This window comes from Pseudoliparis swirei, chromosome 14 (genome assembly GCF_029220125.1).
Source record: "Pseudoliparis swirei isolate HS2019 ecotype Mariana Trench chromosome 14, NWPU_hadal_v1, whole genome shotgun sequence".
Taxonomy (NCBI): domain Eukaryota; kingdom Metazoa; phylum Chordata; class Actinopteri; order Perciformes; family Liparidae; genus Pseudoliparis; species Pseudoliparis swirei.
The window spans coordinates 3947258-3972542 of record NC_079401.1 but is presented as its reverse complement, the minus strand read 5'-3'; the positions used below and the strand labels follow the sequence as shown (position 1 = coordinate 3972542).

At 45.6% G+C, this 25285-nt stretch overlaps 1 protein-coding gene across 2 annotated transcripts in view; it reads left to right on the top strand.

Moving 5' to 3' along the window:
- Positions 1–25285, top strand: part of zranb3 (zinc finger, RAN-binding domain containing 3) — a 58088-nt gene that overhangs the window by 26107 nt on the left and 6696 nt on the right. For both annotated transcript variants that reach the window (XM_056430914.1, XM_056430915.1), the window contains exons 14-18: positions 2907–3125; positions 7872–8014; positions 16829–16933; positions 19187–19329; positions 24506–24646. In XM_056430914.1, coding sequence (XP_056286889.1) covers positions 2907–3125; positions 7872–8014; positions 16829–16933; positions 19187–19329; positions 24506–24646 — 751 coding nt within the window. The remainder of the gene's footprint in view (positions 1–2906; positions 3126–7871; positions 8015–16828; positions 16934–19186; positions 19330–24505; positions 24647–25285) is intronic.

The following is a 25285-nucleotide window of genomic DNA, read 5'->3' as shown; positions in this document are numbered from 1 at the left end:
TCTTCTTTGTCACAAGCGCCGCTCTGCATTCACAGCGGCGGTGGCGGGCGCCGTGTCAGCTCGCGAGGCGGGGGAATTTAACAACCGTGCTAAATTTGTAAATGACAGACTGTGGCGAGAGGTAACGACGGTATTTATAGAGAGATCGCTCAACGTGGCGCTGCAGTCCTTCCGCGCGTTGGCAATGTAAGAAGAAGAAAAATAATCAGCCCCGGCGCCGACCCGTTTGAGAGACGCCACGCTATTCCGTCAACGGCTTCCCACGATGACAGTCGGGGAAGTTGCGTCGCTGGCATTAAGACGCGTTGCCGAGAATCCCGGCCGCACGACACGAAGGGCTGACGCCGCGTCGCGAGGCCTCCGCCGTCTGAGGACTTGAGCGGCGCGGCGAAGAAATACAAGAAAACGGCATCTGGAGGGAGAACGAGTCGGCACGCAGGAGGACGTGTTGGTCTCAACAGTTTCTCTGATGGGACGGACTGAAGCTTGATGGCAGGTTAGAAGCTGCCGACCAAATGTCAGTGACAAATTCACCCTCCGCTAAGCCCCCTTTTCCTTAGCGACCGTTGCTACGTGCGTCATGCCTTTCCGTCCAGGAACTGCACGACTGCCGTTAATGATGGCAGATTATACATTTTCACTCATAATTCATACTAATATTTGGATCAAGGGGTCTCCGATTTACAATTCCAAAAACAAGAGTACAGGGCTCTCAAGTTTTGAAGACAGGCAAGAGTGACATTTCCATCAGCAGTCTAACATAGCTTATATAACACGGTTTAATATGTTCCTTATACCTTGTTGCTCTGGTGCTTTTGCACTTTTTAAAAAGTTTTATAAAGTACCCGGTCCTCCCAAAGCTCTCGCTTCAGCCACATGAACACCACTTTGGCAGGTTGAGAAATCCTCGACAGGCACGCCGCGCCCACGGGTGCTAAACTCGGATTTGGTGGGAAGTGTGTTCTGTGTTTCATAAGGTCCAGTCTTTTTTATCGGGAGGTGTTGGCACCCTTATTGCCTGTGCGGGAACTCAGCCTTTATTAATTGGACACAAATGAGATCACTGTCTTCATATCCCCGAGTAATCAAGAAGCGTTTTTTTTTTTTAATCAAACTGTCGCGCATTATAAGCGCCTTCTTTACGTGACGGGGTCGGACATCTCGGGGTGGGTTTGTCAGAGCGGGTTTCCCGAAGTGGATTTAGCACCGGCAAACATCGGGGCGGCATCCGTCCTCAACCGCGCGCCGCTCAGGTTGACTCAGTTCATTCCTTCAGCTCTCTTTCCCCGGCAGGCCGGCAATTTGCTCGCAAGCACACGCCGGGAGAGTATACAGGGAGTGGGCAATTTGGTTATCTGCCGGCTCTCCAAACCTCTCAGCTAGCACTCTGTCGTTGTCCGGATTCATTTTTTTGGACAGATTTTTAGCATTTAACAACCGAGTCTTTGTCCTCGCATGAAATTATTATCGTACTTTCCTCTTCCTTGATATATATTTATATAGATATATATCTTCATTTTTTGTCACAGGCTGCTGCATCTATTTCACTCATTGCAAACTGCAATAAAAGCTTTTCCTGTTATTTCCAACCACTGAAGTGTGACATTCTTTTCCTCATCAGCTCACGGGTCGGCTAACACGTCTATGTAGTAGTATGTTTGTGCGCCCGGGAATCGAGACTCAATTCTGGAACCTAATCAAGCCACTGCAGACACAAATGGGGCCCTGATTGGACGGGGCAACAAGGGGGCACACTGGTAAAGTCACGTCAACGTCTTCTTTGGCTGCGACAGCCTAACACAAATTGAGCCGTCTCTCCGCGGTCTCGCTCGGCTTGTTAGCGAAGGTGGGTGGCGGGGTGTTGGGGGGGCCAGCGTCGGGGGCCAGGAGCCCGGAGACTCCGATGACATTTGAGGGAGCCGACTAGAGTCTGGCCTTTTTGAAGAAACAAGCCACGGAGAGGCAGGATCACCAATTAGCCCTCTGCATCTCAGTCTCACAAGATACTGTCTTGTTAGATTTCACACCTCAAGTAACAAAAAAAAATACTGTTAGAGGATATGATTTATATTTAACTAGGAAAGTTAGGAGAAAGACGAGAAGAAGAAAAAACGTGTCAGTGAGAAGTTATGTTAAGACTGAAAGTCACATTTACATTTGGTTATAAATACTTGGCTTCGTGACAATCTGTCCGTTGGTTTCTCCGTGATGATTTACATCAGGACGAGCAGACCCTCCGTTTTAAATAAAATGCAGTGCGTGGACGGCTTCGGTATAATCTTTGCATCCATTAACATGTTTGTCACCTGACCTTCACAGAGTTGCACCAGTCGGCGTGAATGAAAACCACCGGAACGAGCCCGGTCCACGAGGGGCCGGCGGGCGGATTTCTCGTCAAAGCCGTTCCGCCGCCGTCGGCTGTTTGAACGCCGCTCGCTGCGCCACAGCTGGGGCGCCGCCGCAGAGGCAGCGAGCGACAATTATTTTGTTTAGGTTTAATTGCACGTGATGCAGGCGGGCAATTAACGAAACAATGTGACGCAAACGTAATACATTCCCCGTGGCAAATTACATTGACTGTTTGATCTGAGGGGCTGGTGAAAATAAGGAGATGGGGGGGCGGCGGCAGGTGTTTCACCTGCAGCTCTCTTTGCTTCACTGACAACGTGCTGCTGTATGTGTTGAGACATTCCACTCCATCCCCGCTTGTCTCTAATCACATCATCTAACATTGTCAGTAAAGCACTTATAATAGATAATAACACCATTAATGAGCCATATTGAGTTTTACTTTCATGTCAGCTGTCTGTTTGTCACACTCTTCAGCTGACAGGCATCTCTCCTCAAAGTCTGACTGCTCTGTGCCATTAAAGTCGTCTTCCTCTCTCTCTCTCTCCGTCGCTCAGAGCCTCCCGGGCCCCAGCGACCCGCCGCCATCCGACGGGGCCGGGCGGGCGACGTCCTCTCCGGCTCGGACGGCGAGCCGGAGCTCAGCCGGGCAAAAGGCTCGAGTCCAGAACCACGCAAAGACAAACGGAGCGAGGAGGAGGATGGAGAGGAGGAAGAGGAGGAGGGCAAACAGAATCTGGGAGAAGTAGAGGAGGAGGACAAGCGGCAGCTCAAAGGTAAACAATCAGCGGGAGAGAGTGAGGTGGCGCTGGCGGTGGTGGCTCCCCCCAATACACACACACACACACACACACACACACACACACACACAGAGTAATCCCACCTGCAATCTTCTCCTTTTCATATCTAGGGAAATTGGCTGGTGGCGCATTGTCACCTGCCCATATGATGCTGTTTAATATCACGGCTTCAGACCAATAAGGGACTATCTCATTCCATATGGGACTGGCCATTATTATTCTTACTATTATTAGTATCTAGTAGGGGATATTGCCTATTCCTGCACTCGGGAAGCGACAGGAGATATTGAGTAAAACTTCACTTATCTCCGGAGTGCAGCTTGTTGAGGAGACCGGCTTGTTGCACCGAAAAACGGTTTTCAGGTTCAACCGCCGTCCAGTAGAGCAGCTGATGAGCTCCTGATGGGCAGTTTCTTTTCTCCTGTGGACTGAGGTCTAATTACATAACAGGCACAGGTCCCCCCCCCCCCCTCACACCAGCTTGTCCTTGAAACCCAAACCTGCTTCCCCCGTCCACTCTGGTTATACGTGTCTGCGAGTCTCCGAGGGATGTGAAGAAACAAATTCCCAATTACATAATATGTAATATTGCAAATTAAGACCTCTGTGTTCCAGCAGTTGCGGTCTCAAAGGGATACGCAAAGTAATAAATTAAGCTAATTACAAGGAACTAATTACACCGTGTGCAATATGAAGAGCTCTTAAAAGAAAATACACCAAAATTGCCAGACAAGCAGATTCTAAAAAAAGCCGGTGACCTGGCTGTTGCCTCTGAAAGCGTATCAGGCATTTTGGGTCCGAGTTACTGAAGGATGAAACTGAACTAATGGTCGTTGAGGGCAGTATTATTATTTTTTAAAGCCTCTTAATATAGGTGGGAATGTTGCACAAACCATTTAACAGGCACGCTATCAGCCCCTATTAGCCTTTAACATCCTAAGATCTGTGTGCAACAACTGGGCAGATTGTGTGTGTGTGTGTGTGTGGCTCTGAAAGGAATCTTTCAGAGCCACACACACACACACACACACACACACTGACATCTATTAGTGGCCAGAGATTGTCGAGTGGTTAATTTCCCGTCTCCGTGGCTACCTGTGCCTCTCTAACGGTCTCAAGATTGAATCCCACCGCCCTGTGATCCTGACCCGCCCCCCCCCCCCCCCTCGCCACCCCACCTCCTCACAGGCGGAGAAATACTGAATGTGAGCGAAAGGCTACGCTTTCTTTCTCGAACAACGCCTCTATTAAGACCGACTCTAGGGGAGAGGTAAAAGCTTCAACTGTATCAGAAACGGCAGCACTAAAGAGACACTGCTGGATACCAAGCTGGGCCCCCACCTCCGCTTTCGACATGTACGTTTCCCTGGAGACCACTAATATCTGTATCTGTCACTCTCTGTCTGCCTGCCTGTCAATTTCTATATATATATATAGCTAGCTCGCTAGATGTCTCTATAATTCTGTCATCTATATTGTCTATCATGCTATCGTCTATTTGTCTGTCTATGTAGCTACCTTGGCTATCTGGCTATCATGATATTGTGGATTTTCTGTGTATAGAATTAGCTAACTATCTATCTAGCTAGCTGTAGCCTATTTTGTCTGTTGTATGTAACTACCTTAACTAACGCTCTTTTTTTTCCTTCTTTTTCTTGTCGTCTCTTTTCCAATCTATCTTTCTAGCTCTGGCCGCTTAGCTGGATAGATAATTAGCTGTGTTTACTTTTCTGTCTATAGTTAATTATCTGTCTAGCTTTCTGTTGACTAATTTATGTTTATCTAGCCAGACAGGTTGATTTGTGTTTGTCTATATCTGTCTTGTCGATGCTATGTCTGTCTGCCTGCCTGTATAACCGTCTCTGTCCATCAATCCATCCCATTGATGGTCAGTCAGTTTGTCGGTTACACAGCGTTGCCCGCGTGTCTCCGGCAGCAGCGTGGGTTTAGTGGGAAACACAGTGGTTGTCTAATAAAAGTGACCTATGGGGTCAGGAGTGGCGCCTAATGATTTTCCTCTACCTGCCCGTGGTTTTAGACGGCAAACCACAGCGCTGTCGGCCGCCCCCACATCTTGATTGCTCTGAGATTACATTCCTCACAGCACAGACAGGCAATCACTCCTCCTCCTCCACCCCCCCTCTCTCTCTCTCTCTCCCCCCTTGCTGTCTGTCCCTTTATCTCTCTGCATGACCCAAACATTCCAACATGGAAACAAGTTTTTTCTCCCTTTTATGTTAGTTGAAACGTTGTTCGGCTGCACCAAATATCTTCGAACTTGAAGTGTGCAGTCGGAAATGTTTCTTTTTCTTTCCGCATTTCTTTTCTTTTTTTCTCGATCCTGCCGAAGATGAGATGACTCAGTCCAATTAGGCGTTGTTGTCTTTTTACTCGCAGTAAAATAACATAAATCCCTGAGGGTGTTTTGAAGGCACTGTTCATACTGTGTAAGTGACAGACTAATAAGACGGCTTTGTAAGATGAATTGCCCCCATCGTTTAAATGGCCCACTTAATGCAGCTGCCGTGTTCCCCCCACTGCAAACAAGGGAACGGGGGGGGGGGGGAGAAACTGCTTACAACAAATATAGGGTGCACATTGCAGAGCTGCTAGGTTTCATTACAGATGTAGAAGGACAGATAGATGGGAATCTGTGAAACGCCAGTGTCCTGCAAAATGCTTTTGCGTGTCCGATTCAAGCTGGATCCAGGATGAGATCAGAACATCGTGTACCAAACCCGGGGAAATTGCACCTGTGAGGGCGGCAAACTAAAAAATGAAAGATATGGACATTGCACAGGATAGGTCAAGGTGAGGGGATGAGTTAACAGGATGATATCACCTTTTTTTTAAACAAAAGTTTTAGCACCAAACTGCATCACAATGTAACTACGGTAAATTCTCAATTTTACTGCAGAGATCTCCAATAATGCCCATCTGTGCAGGAAGTACTGCGTTTCAATGGCGCTAGCTTTATGATTATAAGAGCATAAACGTAGTAGTGTTGAGATGGTTGTGCTTAGGTTTAATCTTATTTCCTCGTCTGTATTTTCCATAAACGTTTTAATACAATTACGGTTGGATGATTTGACCCAAAACTAATTATCTTCAACGCTTGTTTTTCGAGGGATAACGACATCATTTAGTCGTGATCTCGATTGTGATTCGCGTCGCTTTCGGGCTTCAGTTCGATTCTCGTTGCAGTGGAAAGGCGTCTGTTGCTCTTTGAGAATTCCGAATGAGTACTCGCTCTTTGAATAATTCTGTCCCTGCTGTCGGACCTGAACGTTTTCCACCACTGCAAGATGAAAAAGTTGCGAATTAAGCACACAAATATGGAAGTCGTCTTCGAAAATGGAATTCATCACTGGTCATATTTTCTGACGTAGGTATTTAACAGGTTTCAGGCTGTTTTCAGGCCCCCCCTCCTCTCCCCTTAAGCACCAAAGGATCAGCAAAAAGAGGGATGTTTGGTCATATCGTGTCCATGGAGGATTTCCATAACTTGTAATTATGAGGATTGTAATATATTTGCAGACCTTTTATAATCTCTTGATATTCGAGGGCCTGTCTTTGTACCCTGAAGCTGGTCCTGCCCCGTGACCGCCAGGTACATGGCGGCGCCTCTTCAATGGAGACACTCGTGTCGCGGTTATCCGCCTGCTTCAGCGCTTTCCCCGCCGTTAGCAAGCCAAGCGGACACGCGGCCACATTCTCACGGGCCGCGCAGACAACTGGCCAAGTGATTTAAGGCGAGTATTACCAGAGTGTTATAGGTCATCGTCTAAATGAAGCGTGGTCGAGCGACGGCGCTCTCATTTCCACCGGCTGACCTTTTCTTGCTCGACACTGGCAGGATGAGCGAGCTACACGGCTGACGTTAATGACCCCCTGCCCCCCCTCTCCTCTGCGACCGTCACTTTATCACTCGCTCTCCTCCCTCGCTGCGTTTTACACCCCGCTGTGCGGCAAATTCCTCAGAGGAAAAATACGGGAGAAGCAAATTAGGGTGTTTCTTTCAAAGAGGCGGGCTTCTTTTCTTTTTTTTCACCGCAGAACATTAAAACACATAGTTCAGTGTGCCGGGGGGAAAAAAAGCCTTATTGCTTATTTGGTTATTTTACCAATTATCATACTAGAGGGAGGTGTCGCGGGGCACTAATGAAGCATGGTTCTACAAATGCTCGGCTCATTCTCTCACCTGATATTTACTCCGAGCTCATTTCCCTCCACTATTGACAATGAGTCGCATTCAAAATGATTGAGCCTCACATATCAGCCTTATATTCTAATATTTCGCTATATTCTTTTTTATTTGCTGTTTTCAGGGCGATGTTTCGACCTGCATGTGTAGGTTGGTTGTTATATCAACTGGTGACTTGCAGAAGCAAAATCAACTTCCATTTATATGAAAATGTCAAATGACTAAAACTCTTTTCATTTTTTCTAATTCTATAATCAAGCGTTTGAAAAGCAATAAAGCAAAAATATTAGGTGCTACGCGTACACATTTTAATGATGCCGCTACAAATGTCACATCTTCTCAATATTGTGCTCCGTGTAATAACTGAACGGTTGCTGGAGTTTAATGTGCCTGCGAGTCATCGCATCACATTACGAGGAGCAAACGGAGAGCAACCAATAAAGACGTGGAAGCCAATAATGAGCTAATAATATATACTCCACGAGATATTAGCCGGCCTCTTCCTCTCTGCCCCGTAGACCCGAGAGCTGGCGGTGCCGATGGCGATGCTGATGGCGGCGACGGGGTCTGCGATGGAGATGCCGGCGACGCCCATCCCGTCTACCCGGGCCTGCAGTTCTGCGCCAGCCAGTACACAGACCGGATGTATCTGTACTCCAAGGTACCGCGTGTGAGCGCTTGATTGCGTATTTAGGACAACGGTTCTGCTCGGCTCATATCGGGACCAGAGATGTCTTACTCATGGTTTTGCTCCTCTTTTCATTCTCTTTAGTTTTTTCCTCTCACGGTTGCAATACATGGGAGTGTTTTAATGCCTTCACCTCAAAGCGTCTCTTTACGTGCTTTGGTTTAGTCTCCCTTTGGTTTCTTTGTTGCCTTAAAGCTGCATTATCGCTACTGGCCACCAGGGGGCGACTCCTCCGGTTGTATCGAAATCTACTTCTCTCTTGATTCATTCCCACAGTAAACATTGTAAACATGAGTTTATGGTTTCAATCTCTGGTTTCAAGTCTTCTTCAATACATTATGTATTTGTGTTAGTTATCTAGTTGAAAGTTCCAGTTTGTACCATCTCTGAGGATCTGTTGGCATGAATTGAATATATTATCCATTAATATGTTTTCACTCGTGTTTAATGACCTGTAACTATGAATCGTTGTTTTCGTTAGAATCAACCCTTCACGTCTACCGGCTCCTCTTCTCGGAGAGTTGCACCGCCATGTTCCTACGGTAGCCCTGAACGGACAAACCAAACCAGGGCTCTAGTGACTCACGTCTTTTTTATACTAGTCTTCTCACCGATGGGGTCCGTTTGCTTCTTCAATAACTCACGTCAACAGCTTTTGTTCAGGGACCAGGGTATTTAAAAAAAACAACACATGCACAAAAAACTAGTGTGCACTATTTAAATCCGAGCCAAAAAATATGAAAAGATAATACCCACATGTAGAAAACAAATGCCCACACACATTTTATTGCCGTGAGGCCTGAAGCACAGGGAAGAAATGTGTTAACTGAGCGTTGCTGAAAGCCCCTCACACGTACACAACCGAAAATATATTGGATTTCATCCGGAAAGCCACTCGGCGTGATATTTTTTCCTACGAACCATCGTCTGTTTTCTCGGGTCAAGTGAGGCCTCGTTTACCAAATTCGTCAGATTGTACAAAAAAACCCCAATATGCATTATATTTGTATAATGACGCTCCTCCTTTTCCTTTAGTCTAAAGGAATGTTGGATATCATGCCTCGTCTTTTTGGTGCTGGAGATCACATTTCTAAATTCCTGCACCTATTTGAAGACACTAAAGTGCAAACATATCAGGGCTGTCAGGAGGCAGCAGCTCGTTTTCCTTTTTAAATGAAAGTCGGAAGCCTCTGATGTGATAGTGTAGATGTCAAGTCTCAACGAAGTAAGTAAAACTGAAAAGCCATGTACCCACTCAATGTTTTGTTCCTCGCCAGCGTGTTCCTGTCATCTTCAACCGAACGGCGAACAAAGCCGAATTAATTCTTCTCTTCTATTTATTTCTTTCGGAGTGGGAAGTCTCACTTTGAGATCAAGATCTCTAGATCGCGAGAGAGCTGCGAGACAACACCGCGGTGATTGAAAACGGGGGGACGTGCTGTTCTGTCGCGCGTCGATAATTAGCTAACGGGACATACGTGAGGAAGTAGTCGCGGGCAACATTAAGAAGGTCAGAGGTTGAGAATGAACCTAATGGTGATTGAAAGAGTTCAAATTAGTCCAGTAACAAGCGGCACTTTGATGAGCTTGGAAAACACGCTGCATTGTGTCATTACAGGCTGATGAGATTACTGAATATAACCTCGATGCTTGATGTTAGTCCCGACTGCCTCCTGCCGGTTACCAGGGGAACAAGAGAAGCTCTCCGAATCCGTTCACATTCTTTGGTGCAGTACAAATTAAATGTTCCAGAATTATTAAAGGATAAACACGAGGATCTACAAGCCTCCCTCCACCTTCCTCTTTCATCCACAATCCACCTGTTTTCGAGCAGCATTTGATTTGTTTTCTTGGTTCACAAATGTTCTTCTTTTATTTCTATTTACATTTAAAGGCACAGTGCACCAATAATTGCGTATCACGCTCAGTTGTACTGTCATTGGAAGTAGCACTCGGCCTGTGACGGTAGCTCCATGATACAGTTTGTGAGTCTGGAGGGGCTTTTAGTCACGACATCATGTCATAGTGTTGTCGTCAGGGCTACCTTGGCTCGGGCTTGAGGTGATTACCCTATTAAGAATGCTAATTACAGTAATGTAACTTAATAGAGTGCATTATCGCACTTAAGTGTAAAAAAATGAAGGAAATATGCAGATACTTAATACTCAACTCAATACTGGAGACAAAATCTGTATATACAGTCGTATGCAAAAGTTTGGGCACCCCTGATAATCTCCATTACTTTCATCTATAAATTGTTGGGCATTTGGATCAGGAACTTCTTTGTTATATATATAATACTTCATGGACACAGTGATATTTTAGCAGTGAAATAAGGTTTATTTGAGAAACAGAAAATATGTCATTTGCATGATAAGAGAATTAGACAGGTGCATAAATTTGGGCACCCCAACAGAAAAATCACATTAATATTTAGTAGAGCCTCCTTTTGCAAAAATAACAGCCTCTAGACGCTTCTTATAGCCTCTGATGAGTGTCTGAATTCTGGATGAAGGTATTTTGGACCATTCTTCCTTACAATACATCTCCAGTTCAGTCAGGTTTGATGGGTGCCTAGTGTGGACAGCCCGCTTCAAGTCACCCCATAGATTTTCAATTATATTCAAGTCTGGCGACTGGGATGGCCATTCCAGAACATTGTAGTTGTTCCTCTGCATAAATGCCTCAGTGGATTTGGAGCGATGTTTGGTCGTTGTCCTGCTGGAACACCCAACTCGTAACTTCAGCTTTGTTACAGATTCTAGAACATTATTGTCAAGAATTTGCTGGTACTGAGTTGAATCCATGTGACCCTCAACTTTAACTAGATTCCCAGTACCTGCACTAGCCACACAGCCCCACAGCATGATGGACCCCCCACCAAATTTGACTGTGGGCAGCAAGTGTTTTTCTAGGAATGCTGTGTTCTTCTGCCTCCATGCGTAACGCCTCTTGTTGTGACCAAATAGCTCTAGCTTTGTCTCATCAGTCCACAGCACTTTGTTCCAAAATGAGCCTGGCTTGTTCAAATGTAGTTTTGCATACCTCAAGCGAGCCGGTTTGTGGCGTGTGTGCAGAAAAGGCTTCTTCCGCATCACTCTCCCATACAGCTGTTCTCTGTGCAATGTGCGCTGAATGGTCGAGCAATGCACAGTGACACCATCTGCAGCAAGATGCCCGTGCAGGTCTTTGGAGGTGGTCTGAGGGTTGTCCTTGACCATTCTGACCATTCTTCGCCTTTGCCTCTCCGATATTTTTCTTGGCCTGCCACTTCTGGCCTTAACAAGAACTGTGCCTGTTGCCTTCCATTTCTTAATAACATTCCTCACAGTGGAAACTGATAGCTGAAACCTCCGGGATAACTTCTTGTAGCCTTCCCCTAAACCATCCTGCTGGGCAGTCTTTGTCTTTAGATCATTGGAGAGCTGTTTTGATGCCCCCATTTTGCCACTGTTCAGAGGAGAATCAAAGAGAAGCACAACTTGCAATTGGCTACCTTAAATACCTTTTCTAATGATTGGATGCACCTTTCTATGGAATTGAAGGCTTAACGAGTTAATCAGACTAATTATGTGTTGCAGTTAATCAGCGATTTAGTAGGTACAGGTATTCAAATCAACAAAATGATAAGGGTGCCCAAACTTTTGCACAGCCTATTTTTCACATTTGATTTAATTGCACACAACTAAATACTGCTACACTAAATATCTTTGTCTGGGAAACATCCCAGCACTCAGTGTTAACTAGAAAATGAATATTACACAACTGTGATCTTTTTTTGGTGAAGACAGAGTAAATTATCATGCAGCCTCAGAGGGGTGCCTAAACTTTTGCATACGACTGTATATATATATATATATCTTGGCCTCTGGCATTGATTATTTCTATCTGCCATCACCCAACTTAATGGAGGCCTATTGTTGTACTGAATCACGAGAGTGCCCCTATAATATTATAGTTTTCTGTGTTCTTGACGTGAGAAACAAATGGATGCGAACTTTGCTCAAAATATAAAACAATTGAACATCTTGCTGCTCTGTTGAAATGGTAATGAACCGCAGCAGTAGCAACAAGGGCAGCAGAGAACGGAGCACTGCAGACCCGCTCATAAATTGGTAGATAAACGCCTAACAAGCTCCGGTCGGCATATTTTGAAAGAGCTGACCGAGAGATGGCAACGACGGCACCGAGCCAGGAAAGCAAGCGGAGACGGTTCACCTCCAGCAGTTTTAAACAAACTGCAGGCGGCTTCTCGAACTCTATTGTGTGAAGACTCACGGTATTTTCCTAGAATATCCTTTTAAGGGGCTTTTTTATTTGTTGATGTCTGCGCTGCTCCCTGCACCCTCGAATAAGACAAACTATCGTTCAAACCGAGTCTGACTGATTACGCTGCGGCGCATTCTTAGCACTCGTCTTGAGTGCCACTCGCCAACAGACCTCCGTATTGATCGGATTGTGATACTTGCCGCCCTTTTGTTTCATTCATGAGGGATCAGATCCCTTCCCCGCTAACGCGGATAAGAGACAAAAGGGTTTTACATAGAGAGGCCCGAGGTGCTGAACTGAATCACCAATGGAATATTACCCAGGCGGCAGTAGACCGGCAATAGAAGTGCCGCAAACGCGTGGCTGAGACGATAAACCGCGGAGATAAATGTCCCCCGCTGTCGTTTAAATGATAAACTGTAGGAATTCTGGCTGGAAAGCTGTCACATCGGGATAATCCTGGACCAGCCATAGACTTCTCACTGGGGGCCGCTCGGCACATAATCGGAGCACAATTTGTCACCGGGGGTTTCAAAAGAGAAATATTGAGAGTGCTAGGAATTTTATGTCTGCACATCAAACTGTTGTTTTATTCAAGGACTCCCTGTTCCCGCATGTAGGTGGGTGGGTGGTTTGTGTCGCGTCAACAGCTCCAGCTGACGGGCGGTGTTCAGACATGCATTATGTTGTGAAGTGCATTCCTGTGACTCCCCATATGCCATAGCACTCAATAAAAATGCCATAAAAATTCCATAAAGTGCATATCTATAGATGATGGCATCGACATCCAACATTTCGAAATCAGCATAAGGGGTCCAAACGGCACGAATTGTAAATGTTAACAGAAAATATCCCCAAAATATAACTTCTGTTAGCTTGGAGTGCACGTAGCTATTAGCATCTCGCACTCGTCTGAGCTCTGGATGTTAGTTGGTTCATATTTATGTTGGCTAGCCTCGTGTTTACTTTCAATTAAATAACCCACAGAAAGTTCATGCTATCCATATGATTATACAGACTAAGGGCTCTACTGTTGTCTTAACTTAGAAACCGCAGAAAGTTCCGACAAGGTAACGTGACTACATTTATATTTGTGATGCTAACGTTACTCCTTGCATGAGCTAACTGTGTATAGCCTCGTTAGCGAGAGCTAACTATGTAGCCTAGCCTTGTCAGCAAGAGCTGACTGTATTAGCTTCGTTCGCAAGAGCTCACGATCACGCTTGAATTCCAGAAGTCTTTAGATGAGGTGTGCAGTAGAAAAATAAAAACAGAAAATAAATGCGACTTCTAAAAAGTAATTAATCTGGTTTCCAGCAATGTAAGCCTGTCGAAATATACACTAAACACATACTTTATATTATATAAAACTAATTAAATTCATGTATATGCCTGAAGTTTGAAAAGTAATTAACCTTCTTTTTCCTTCTTTTATCCTGTTTGTCCTAAAACATCAGACGGAATCTGAGTTTGATGCATTGTAACCCGATGAAATATGAAATAGTGATTATTGTGAAACATTATGTGTCATTGGGGATGATGGTGCACCTCTTTCCAATCTCATCTAGAAACTCTCTAATTCCGGCTTCGTGCTGTAACGGCACACCCCGCTCCCCCGAGGCTCCATGGTATTTATTTTGCCCTGATCCAAGTAAACACGCGGGCCTCCGTGCACCGGGGGTACGGCACAGAAAAATGAAGAAGAAAAAAAAACGTCCTAATGTTGATTTGTATCTCCAAATCCCTTTCAGCTGCCGACAGGTATGAACCTTTAAACATAATCTTTTCTCCCAGTCCGCCGTGTCCGTGGCCGAGCTGGAATCCAGGTCGCCGCTCTTACCAAAATGTTCTGCTCGGCCTCGTAAAGCGGCCCCCGATGCCTCAGTGACGTTAACGCCGAGCGTAAGACGGTAGTTAGTGCTAATGAAGCAGTAAGTATTTATTTATTTTTACGATGATTATGCAGATACCTCCAAGCTGCGGCGGTGTGATTACCCATAATCACAGCAAGGTGCAATCTTTTGGGTGTGTGCCGTTTTTTTTATACTCTTCACAAAATCCTCATTATTATTAAATTTTTTTATATTAACTAATGCATGCATACTGTCCCAGGAGAAGCATTATCTTCAAAGTGTACATATATTACACTAGGAAAAAAACAAAAAACAAGTGAGATCACTAACGAGCTCCTTGGTTACCACACAAATTACCATGGCAACCAAAAGAAAAGCATACGCTTTGATGCAATTGGATACGAACTCTGCGCGTTAGTCGTTAAGAATGTGATTGCTCGGCTGAAAACACCTGAAGTGCAGAACACAATGTGACAAATTAAGCGCTATATACCTGGTTCCTTAATTATAGAGCGACGTGTTGGAGCTGTACCAGCCAACCAATAGCGTCCCATGATTTGTACACGTTTATTTTAGAAATGACTACTTCCTTTGTCCTTTTAAGTTTCTTCCTTCCTGTAAGACTTTTTAACAATCGAGGATCCTGTTTCTCAGGAGTGACGGTGTTTTATTACCCCGTGACCTGTTCCACACATTTCACTCTCGTATGCACGTGGAGCACATGTGTGAACAAAAACGAGACCCACGGGCGAATTCACAACGAATGGATTGCGGCCGCTGTAGAGTCGTGAATTTTGCATGAATTGCAGCTGCTATGTGCCCCGTCTCGAGGTCCGATTTACAAAAGATGTCGCGCTAAGGATATTAAAGTGCAAACACGGCCATTAAATCAATGCATGTGCAATTTTTCAGCGACATGATTCTTTCATTTTTTTCCATTTTTTTATCTTCATGTACTTAAAAAAAATACTTGTAGGGGATCTTTATTAATTATTAAACTGCCTCTTGTGAGGCTTGTGAGTCTTAGTGTATGAATTGCTATGGTCTATTTGACAATTAATAGATCTTTATTTAATGATCATCATGCTGTATAGAAGAAGACGACTTACAACTATAGATTGAGTCCATAAACTCATGTTCACAATGTTTACTGAGGGAATAAATCAAGAGAGAAGTGGAGTTATTTTCTCATAGACTTCTATACAATCGGACTTCGTTTTGAAACCAGAAGAGTCGCCTCCTGCTGGTCAGTAGAGAGAATGCAAGTGTTAAGGCTCTTCCTCATCGGCTTCACTCTGCAGAACCGGAGGTTGCAGCCTGGTTGTTTGTCACACATTAAAATATTGAAATTGGTCAAATGACAAAAATAAGCGTTTGATGAAAAGTGACTGCCCCAAAGTACTTACAGGTTATCATTAGGGCGACTTAAAACTCCATGGCAAACCCATCCATAAAACATTTCACGTTATGCACATTCAAAATAAAGGTTGTTAGCTTTGTATGTATGATCTAATGGCAATGTCAACACGGTAGGCGTTGGCTTCCTCCTGTTCACAGTAACAGAACGTTAACTTCTACAATCTGAGACAGAAAAATAAATCCACCCGTTTTAGTTTTCTTCTCCGATACATAAGACATTTCTTTACATCATCTGAGAGGTTTCCATCCCTCTTATATGACTACATCACCACCCTGACATTTATTCTCGACGCATTGGTTGCGACGGCGACTCGGCAGCGAGTCCCACGTCTCACCAGCTGTTTTGGGGAAACTCTGGCAGCCAGTGAGGAACCTCTAAAGAACCATGAAGGGACTGTGTGTGGTTTACACAAAGTGTGTTGATCTCTCTCCGCCCTCCCAGCGTGGAAGGAGATTTCTTTAAAAGTATTGTACACAAATGATAAATAAATAAAAAAACCTCATTGTTTAAGCTCCACTAAGATTAAATACTTCTATTACTTTGTGCTATTTATAGTCACAATGTGATAAACTGTAATTTATATAAACCCCCAGCACAAATTATACATAGATATCGTTCATGTGCGTGTTGTGTGCAGTTGTTGAGTAATTAAATGATCGTAAAGATGATTACATCTCGACAAAGACTAATGTAATGGTTCCAATTAAAGGGCCAGTTCACCCTTTCTGGTATCCAGCCATACTAATAGTTTTATTGATGCAATTTTCATGGTTGATTTTAGGTTTAAAGAGGGAAGAGAACATCCAATACATAATGGCAATAATACAAAATATTTAACATAAATGATATGTTATATATATCAATACGAACGATATGCTGAGAATATTTGAAAAGATGTACATTATTTCCCTCAGTTTTATTACAGGAAATTAATTATGATATATTTATATATATATATGTATATATTTATATATATTTACTATTACTGATTATGTTTTTCCTATAAATATATTCATTTATATATATATACATATATGTATTTATTTATATATATATGAATACATATATTTATGGATACATATTTATTTATATATCTATATATAAATAAATACATATTTATTTGTATATATATATATGTATTTATTGATAGGAAAAACAATCAGTAATAGTAGGAGTGATGGGGGTATTAGCAGCAGCGATAACGTATCCTGTAGCTTAAGGCTGTCCTCTTCCTCTTCCTCTTAGGACGGGACTCCGTTGAACCTGAGCTTCGTCCCTCTGGACATCAAGCTCACCAACTGGGACGACCTGCCCGAGGCCTTCTGCCGGCACCAGGAAAATCGAACACAGGTCTGCCCTTCCCGCCTCGCCGCGTCTCCCGCATGAGGCACTTTGATATTTTGGTGCGTGTGCATGGGCGTGCACGTGGGCGTGCATGTGGGCTCGGAGTGTTAGCGCGAGCGCCGCGTTGCTGGTTAATGTGTCGTTACTGCCGAAAAGCCTCGGAGCCAACAACTCGACACAAGCCGACTTTTTAGGGCCGTAAAATGTGCCAATATTTCCTTCTTTTGATTGATTAGAAAGATATCAAAGGATACGACTTCAAATGGAAAATAATACTACATATGCTCAAGAGTGGCGTGGAGAGTTTGTTTTCTTTCAGCGAGCCGGCCCCACCGAGGCGGCCTGCATTTCAGAGGAGATAATTTAGTTTGATATCACAGTCAGCGCGGCTATCTCGCCAATTCCACTGACCCAGTGAAGGCTGCACGGGGTTATGAAACAGATGTGTGCGATACAGCCGCGTGAATCTATTGACGGCCGTGATGATGAGGAGGAGGAGGAGGAGGAGGAGGAGCAGCAAGAAGAGCAGCAGCACTGGGAGCCTGACGGATTGGGTGGTAGCGCGGATGCCCACTTCCACCACCGCGGGGTCTGAAGTGGGAGAGAGAGGAGGCGTTGGGAAGAGGGGGGGATGGAGCAGGGGAGAATAGAGAGGTGTGAGGGTGGGGGGCAGCGAGAGAGAGAAAGTGGCTCTTTATGGCGGTCGTAAAACGAGACGGATCATCGCCTCAAACGACCCCGCGCACCGCCCGGCTAATATTAAATCTCGCAATCTAACCGGAGCCGCTGACAGCCGCCGCGGCCCCGCCGCCTTGTTTATGTTGCTTTTTGTGGAACGAGGGCGTGAGCTGCATCCGCGCTCCGACCATCATTCACGCCCCGTTACACGCCAATTGTCCATCAAAATCAATATTGGCCCGGCGGTTTAATGCGGAGAGGGGAAGGCGGTTCACCTGCCCTCTCTGTGCAAGCAAAGAGAGGCAAACAGTTATGGAACGCTATTGTAAAAGATATCAGAATAACCTTTTTAAGGGAATAAATAATGTGTGTGTACAGTATAATGAGGCTAGAGCAGCTGGGCACTGTAATCTTTATCCACCGAGTCAAACCGGAGGTACGGCATGTTGGTTGGGGACTATTTTTAGCGGCGGATTGATCCACGTTCGGTTCTCCAGCAGCAGGATGAACTACGCGTGTGTGTGTGTGTGTTCATACTAGTTAGTACACAACAATGGCGCTTTATGGCACAGGGGAAGAAGATGTATCAGGATTTAATACACAAACAATCCGTATGTGGTAATAAGACGTATTCATAATTTATCCTTGTCCTTTTAAGATATAAAAGTATGATGAACAGACGGCTTCATCCGGCCTCTCAGGCCTCCCAGTTTCCACCCACACGATGTCTGATGCTCACCTATTAACCCCGGTCGAGCTTTCGGGGAAGCGGGAAGCTGAAAGCGGCATCCCGCTCCTCCTCCTCGGTCACGACTCCTGACACCTGATCTCGGGCGCCTCGTCTCCGCCGACCTCCAGTGACCTCGCCGAGCTGTTACCGTCCCCGGATATTTCTCAAGTCTCGATCCGCACCACGCCGACCCGGTCTTTGTGGAGCCGGGTTTCCTTCAATCAGCCGGTGCATGGCGGCGGCGCTTTGACCTCTGACCTTTTGCCTCGGCTCCCTTCCACACGCCTTCAGAGGAATATCAACCTCCGGTCGCCCTGATGTCAAACTACAGCCCGATGTTGTTGCTGTATTTTACCGGATTGTATATCTGCTGCTTTTAATGGGTATTATTTCAATGACGAAATACCCACAATTCCACTGCAGAAGCCAAGCGAACCTGTTTGTGAATCGTTTTTCACTCAAATAATCATTTTTTTGTGAGAGTAGCTATCACCCATAGGGAGAGAAATATATCATATACGTAGTAAAATTGCCCATTAGGACTCGGTGCCTGGTGGGCTGTTTGTTATTTTGCCAGTGGATTTTCTTTGAATCCTTGACTCGGCTGAAAGCATATACAGCTTCACTTTGATGGGTTTTTAAAGTGTGTGTGTGTGTGTGCGTGTGCATTTGGATTGTTTTAAAATTGAAAAACAAAAACAAAATGTTTTTTCTGCTCCAATATCTAAACTATGAATGTGTGTTAAAGACGGAGGCTCCAGTGTTTTTTCTTTTTGGTTTTAGCTTGAAATGGAATTTGAAGTGCGGTGCCGTGTCCTCTCTCTCTCTCTCTCCCCCCCCCCCCCCCCCAGGTGCTGAGGTTGGTGCAGGAGTGGAGCGGCCTGGCCGCCATGAAGCAGAAGCTGCTCCGACGCGGCGGCCTCCTCTTCCACAGCCCGACTCTGGGCCTGCAGCAGCTGGCCGCCGCCCAGAGCCCTCGCTGCAGCACCAAGAGGTCAGACGCCCCCGTTTGACCTTTGACCTCCCAACACTCGATCGATGATAACATTGGCGAGCCGGTTAGCACGATAGAGTATCGGCGATATCCCGGATGTGTGAAAACTAAATGCCGAAATGTTACCAACACACAATAATATTGTATGTGTTCACAGTTATGGTGACAGACGTGATTATTACTTTCTTTCCAAATGATCCTGAAACCTCGCATTATAATCGTTAGCGGGAATTCTTTTGTCCACAATAATCGTGTCGGGAAAATCTGATATTGGGACCACGGTGGCTGATTAGAACCCCCCCCCCCCTTTTTTTCCTCTAATACGATAGAAAATGTAAGTACATCTGTCAAGCTTAACGAGGGGACACATCCCCGCTCTGAGAGGTCAGCGAGAGCTGCTCTGACCTGGCGCCCCCATTACTTTGAACGCACTGGAAGCGGCGAGAGGAAGTGGTTCCCGACGTTAACGTCGGAAACCGTGTGTGAGATTTCACAGGGAAAATACGAACTGCGTCGAGGAAGGCTCAATAGCTTGCGTGTGTGTGTGTGTGTGTGTGTGTTTGTGTGGGCGTATCAAAGGCTGTCAGCTGAGGCAGAAGCGAGGATGGGATGAGCTCCGTGTGTGTGTGTGTGTGTGTGTGTACGATGTGTTTTTCCTTCTTTTTCCTTTTTTTGACAAACAAGCATTGTTGCTGGCACACTAATTACAGCCTGCGTGGATCGAGGCAGAGATAGTTTGCCAATTACAGGGTAGACTGTGTGTGTGTGTTAGTGTGTGTGAGAGAGTGTGTGTGAGAGAGAGAGAGAGTTTCTCAACCGGGGGACCGTGTTTGGTGCATGAACCTAATCAAGGTGTGAGTAGGAGGCAATTGGCCCCGGCTTGATTTGATACCTGTTTGATTTATTCACTAATCAGAACCAATCAAGCTCCAGCGTTCGGCTCAGCGGGGCGGTCGCCGCGCGCCTTCCACCGAGGCGTTCGGCTTTCAGCCGCGCCCAACTTAATGCACTCCGCCCGGGCTCTGCCGGCGCCGCGGATGTTGTCGTGGAACGCCACTCGCGGCGATTTACAATGATTTCGCGGGAGTTAAAGGGGTTTTTAATCGGGTTTGCATCCCGCACAAGTGCGCTCCGTCGCTTGGATTTCTGCACACATTGGCTAGAAACGGGTTATTGCTCCTATAATACGCTATAATAGAATAAGAATGCACACGCATTCTCCTTCCCGTTTATATGCATACGAGCTCTCTTCATCACGGTCGCTATGCGGTTGCAGCACACGGGGCAGTAGCGGTGGTTTTGGAAGATTATTCAAAAAACATCCTGAATATTACTGCTTCGCTGTAATTGGAGAACGATGACCTACACACAGAAATCACACACAGAATTATTGGATGATATTATGTCCCCCGTCTGCGAGAAGCAACCAAAAGAAAAACAATGCGTAGTACAACTCTACGTCGTAATGTTTTTATAAAATTACATTTCTTCTACATCTGGGAAATAACATTAATTCAGAAATCACCATATAAGTAACATTTGGCTGAGAATATTTGTTCACACGGGTCACGACGGCACCTTACATTCCAGCTTTCTAGCGCTGCACCCCCCGCCCCCCCCCGAAAAAAATCTCTGACCAATTCACTCGACAAAAACAACAAGAAAAAAAACACTCATCCCAATTATGCGTCTCCATAGCGTCTTTCACTCGACGCACCTTGCCTCATAAACACCCACATCCTTCGAACTCCACACCTCCAGCTTGTAAAACTCTATAAATACATGCGTCTCCATTTGGAAAGGCAGGGTTCATTCTCTCAGACCTGGCGACCACTTCTCTAAACGGTGTGGATAAAAGCGGTAGCATTTTTGACACCGACCTATTTGCAATTAAGAAGTTTTTTAATTGCCACCGCCTTTCCTGCGCGGGGTTCAAGTGGCCACACGCGTCTCCTCGTCAACCAGGACTGTAATCTTAAGGATTATAGATTTAACGGCAGCACGCTTCATAGCCCTCATAATACGGGTTTTTATTGCCATCATCGTGTTAACCTAAAGGCCGCACGACGTCCACACACAGCGACAACGTGGAGCTCTGACGGCGGCCATCGATCAAAGCCGCTTTGGCAGAGTCGGCCCCGCGGGGCCCGGCCCAGTAGGAGCCGGTTCTGCTTGTCTACGGCTCCGTTGGGGGGGGGGCGCTGTCGGCCAAAACGTCCGCTACCAGCAGAGAACCATCTCTGGATGATCCACTGTAAGCTATCTCTGAGGCATAGCCTTCTCTTTTGGGGGAATGCACTTAATCCCTCTTCTCGCTGGGAGCCAGATGAGAAGCTTGTCACTCCTCTGTTGTGTCTGTACAGTCAATACGGAGCTATTACCAGCAGCAGCCGGCAGTTACCCGGCAACCAGCGGAGACTTCAGGAAGTTTCTGCTGCAAGAAAACGGTCCTTGTAAAAGAGCAAACTAGCAAACAGACTGGAAGTGGTTTCAGTCTTCACTTCCAACTCTGGCAAGAAAATGAAAAAGAGTTATTTCTGAAACAATGTTTTGTTTGTTTCCACACATATTGTGAAAAAAAAAAGAGTTTTTCAGTGCTCGTGGACACACATCTGGGTTTCTGGAGTGAACCAAGTGAAACCAACCAGGTGTGATCCCACTTCCTGTGTCACATGCAGCTCATTAGAATACACCGCTCCCACCCGTCTACGTATCTCCAGCTACGCATTCAGAACAACACTTTCAAGAGGCGCGGCGTATTTTTCTCGCGAACCAATTAGAGCAGACTTGGCTTTTTTGGGAGGGGGGGGGGGATGGGGAAAATATTGTATTACTACAAAGTATCTGAAGGTGTTCTAGAAGATTTATATTTGCTATTTGTGCCGAGACCAACAGTCCAAACCCCCTCTCTGAGTCAACAGTTTAGAAATAACATTATTACAAGAAAGAAAAACACATAAAAGAATACACTATACAGAAGGTGGTAATATGTACAGGAACAAGAAAGGTGCTAGTATGTACAGTTTAAATTCCAGATAGTACTAATGTCACATACTGCACATGAGTAGTGAGGTAGTGTTGGCTTATTAAAGAAGAGACCCCAAATACAAGTATGAAACTGAAGATGAGCACCATGTGTGATGGGCATAAACATTACCCCACAGCACTTCCAGTGGTCAGACACTTGAAATGTGAAATAAATATTAAAACAACCTGTTCCCTGAGTGTACCGACTTCCTGTCCAAGCACCGAGCTGCATTTAAAAACATGCAAACACACATCCACACTCGCTCCCGGAGGCACAGTTGGACTCCAGCTTAGTGCAAGGTGTCTCGTTTCATGCAGCCTCCGTGCCGGGGCCGTTTGAAGCCGAGGGAGCTCATGTGTTTGATGGAGACTCGCCTTCTTCCTCATCTCCCCTCAGCTTCCAGAGCAACTTCTCCTCTTTGATGTCTCCCTCTCTCGCCCCCGTTCCGCCTTCTTTCCATCCGACTCCCAGAGAAACTATTCTGTCTGTCCGCAGATGGAGATGGAGTGCTATGCATGGAAATGTCAGTGCGGTGCCTCGGTGGAGGCATTACAAGCTCAGTTTAACAGTGGCAACACCTCCATGTTTAAATAGCTTCACGAAGGCTTGTGTTTTATTAGTAATCAGGGAAACGGTGCGGTCAGAATAGAAACTCATTATGAAAGCATTCAGGGAGCATTAAATAACTCATTTATATTTAGGTAGACATTGCTTCACTATAGCTTTATTTATATATATATTTATTTATATATAGATATATAAATATCTATATATAAATATATATTTATATATTTTTATATAGATATTTATATATATATACCTCATATATTTTTTCCCTGCTATATTAATGCTCTGAATAGCTCTTTTTAAGATTGCAAAAATAATGTTAATTCAACATGTAACTACGGGCCACTTTAATCTGTTTGTCCCAGCTCAGTTGAAGAGTGTTAAATAGTATTTTTATACACGGCTTATGGGTCTTGGAGTTGCTCCAGTTATTGATTATGTTTCATGGGTGGCGGTGCAGCTGCTCGTGTTCCCGTCAAACGGAGTTCAAGTATTGGCAAAGAACAAGTGTTTATTAAGCACAACACTAATTATCGATCTCCATAACAATTAGTGGACGGCTTCGTGTGTGTCCCCCCCCCCCCCTGAGTTGATTGACCGCGAAACAGCCGCCTCCCGTCTCCCCCCCCCATCCGCCTGGCAGTTAACCGATGCTCACGGGGAGAAGAAATGTAGACTCTCCGTACAAGGAGGCCAAATCTTTGTCCGTCATTCAATAATAAACGAGACGCCTCTAACGGGGAAACTTTAAAAAAAATCATCACACAGGGCCACGAGATGCCACCTTACGGTAGAATCGTTAAAAATAGTAGCCCCAGCAGCTGCAGGGCTCGGCCCGACCTCCGACCCGCCTGGAGAGGCGGACAGAGGAAGGATAATTGCTCCGAGGGGACCATTAGAGTGTTGTATCATCCTCCGGTGGAAAGCCTTAATGTCACCTGGGGACGTTTGGTGATTGGTCACTTTCCTCTCAAGACCACAGCAATTTTCTTCCACCCCAAACAAACAACACATTTTCTGTCTGTCCCCTCCTCTTCCTCCTCTTCCTCCTCCTCCCACTGCATTTAATGTCCGCTCTCCATCGGGGTCATTTTAAACCCGTCCAGATTGACATGCAGTGTTCCACGCGATCCTCGACCTGCTCACTTAGCATCTGTATTACAAGGGGCCATAAAAAGCAGCGGCGTGGCGGATGGATTAGATTAGGTGATTGACGACGCCTGTAGGGAAATTAGATTGCCGCAGCAGCGAAAGGTGATGGGATTCAGCGCGGGGGAAGAGGACAAATGGAATACAGGCAAAGAAATGGGATGAAATAAAAGGCAACGGAAGTCGGGGGTTTCTGTTTTCAAGCACAGTTTTGGGAAATATAAACGTGCGTCGAGTTTTGAGCTCGAGAAGCATCCAATTTCCCTTTTTTATTTTTTTTTACGCTGTCCAGAGAGAGTTTGTGAATCTATCTCCTTCTAAACCCCCGTGCTCACTCTCACGCAAATCTGCTCTCCCCTCGAGGCTCTTTGGTTACATAAATTCTCCGATCCTTCACGGCCCCATCTAATCCCAATTTTTTTTTCTCCACAGGTACCTCGGCAGGGACGAGGTGGCCCAGGCCTCCCTGAGCAAGGCCCGGCAGGAGGGAGGCAGCGTCCGACTGGTCACCAAGGAGAAGTTCTTCACAAAGAGGAGGTCTGCCGCTCCACCGACGCCGCCTGCTTCAGAGAGGTGGGTAAAAGGGCGGCGGCGTGGGCGGGTGTTCACGGCGAGGAGAGGCTGAGCCTCTTCCTAAATATAGCATCCTCTCTCAGATCAAAGCTCCACAGTAGATGCTTTACACTCAAGGGGGGATTAGGTTTCTCTTATTGTATCATTATTTTATATTTTATTAGTGGCTGCAGTGCGTGAGCGGAAGGGAAGCAACTGGGGTTCATTGCTTGCTCTCACTTCGACTTGACTTGCTAATGGGGAGAGGGGGAGAACCCACACCCCCCTGCGGTTGCAGGCAGGCCCCTCCCCACCCACTGACTGAAGCCGCCGGCTGGGGCGGCTGGGTTTGTGTGTGTGTGTGTGCAGTATTTTGATTTAACTGATCATGTCCAGCCTCGTTTGTGTTTTTTTTTAATGAGTAGGTTTCATTGTCCCTACATGAAGGTGGTTTGTGCCGACACGCGGCTTCGCCTGTGTATTTTCATTTTCCTTCTTATAGTTGTCTCCATGGAGATCTGTGTGTGCCTTGTGGGAGCGGCACAAAGGCCTGCTGAGCGTGTTGGTACAGTAAATAAAGACCCTAATACGATCTACTGTGTGAGATGCGACCTGCTCAGCCCCAGGACGGAATATCACTATGGAAACCTCCAGCAAACA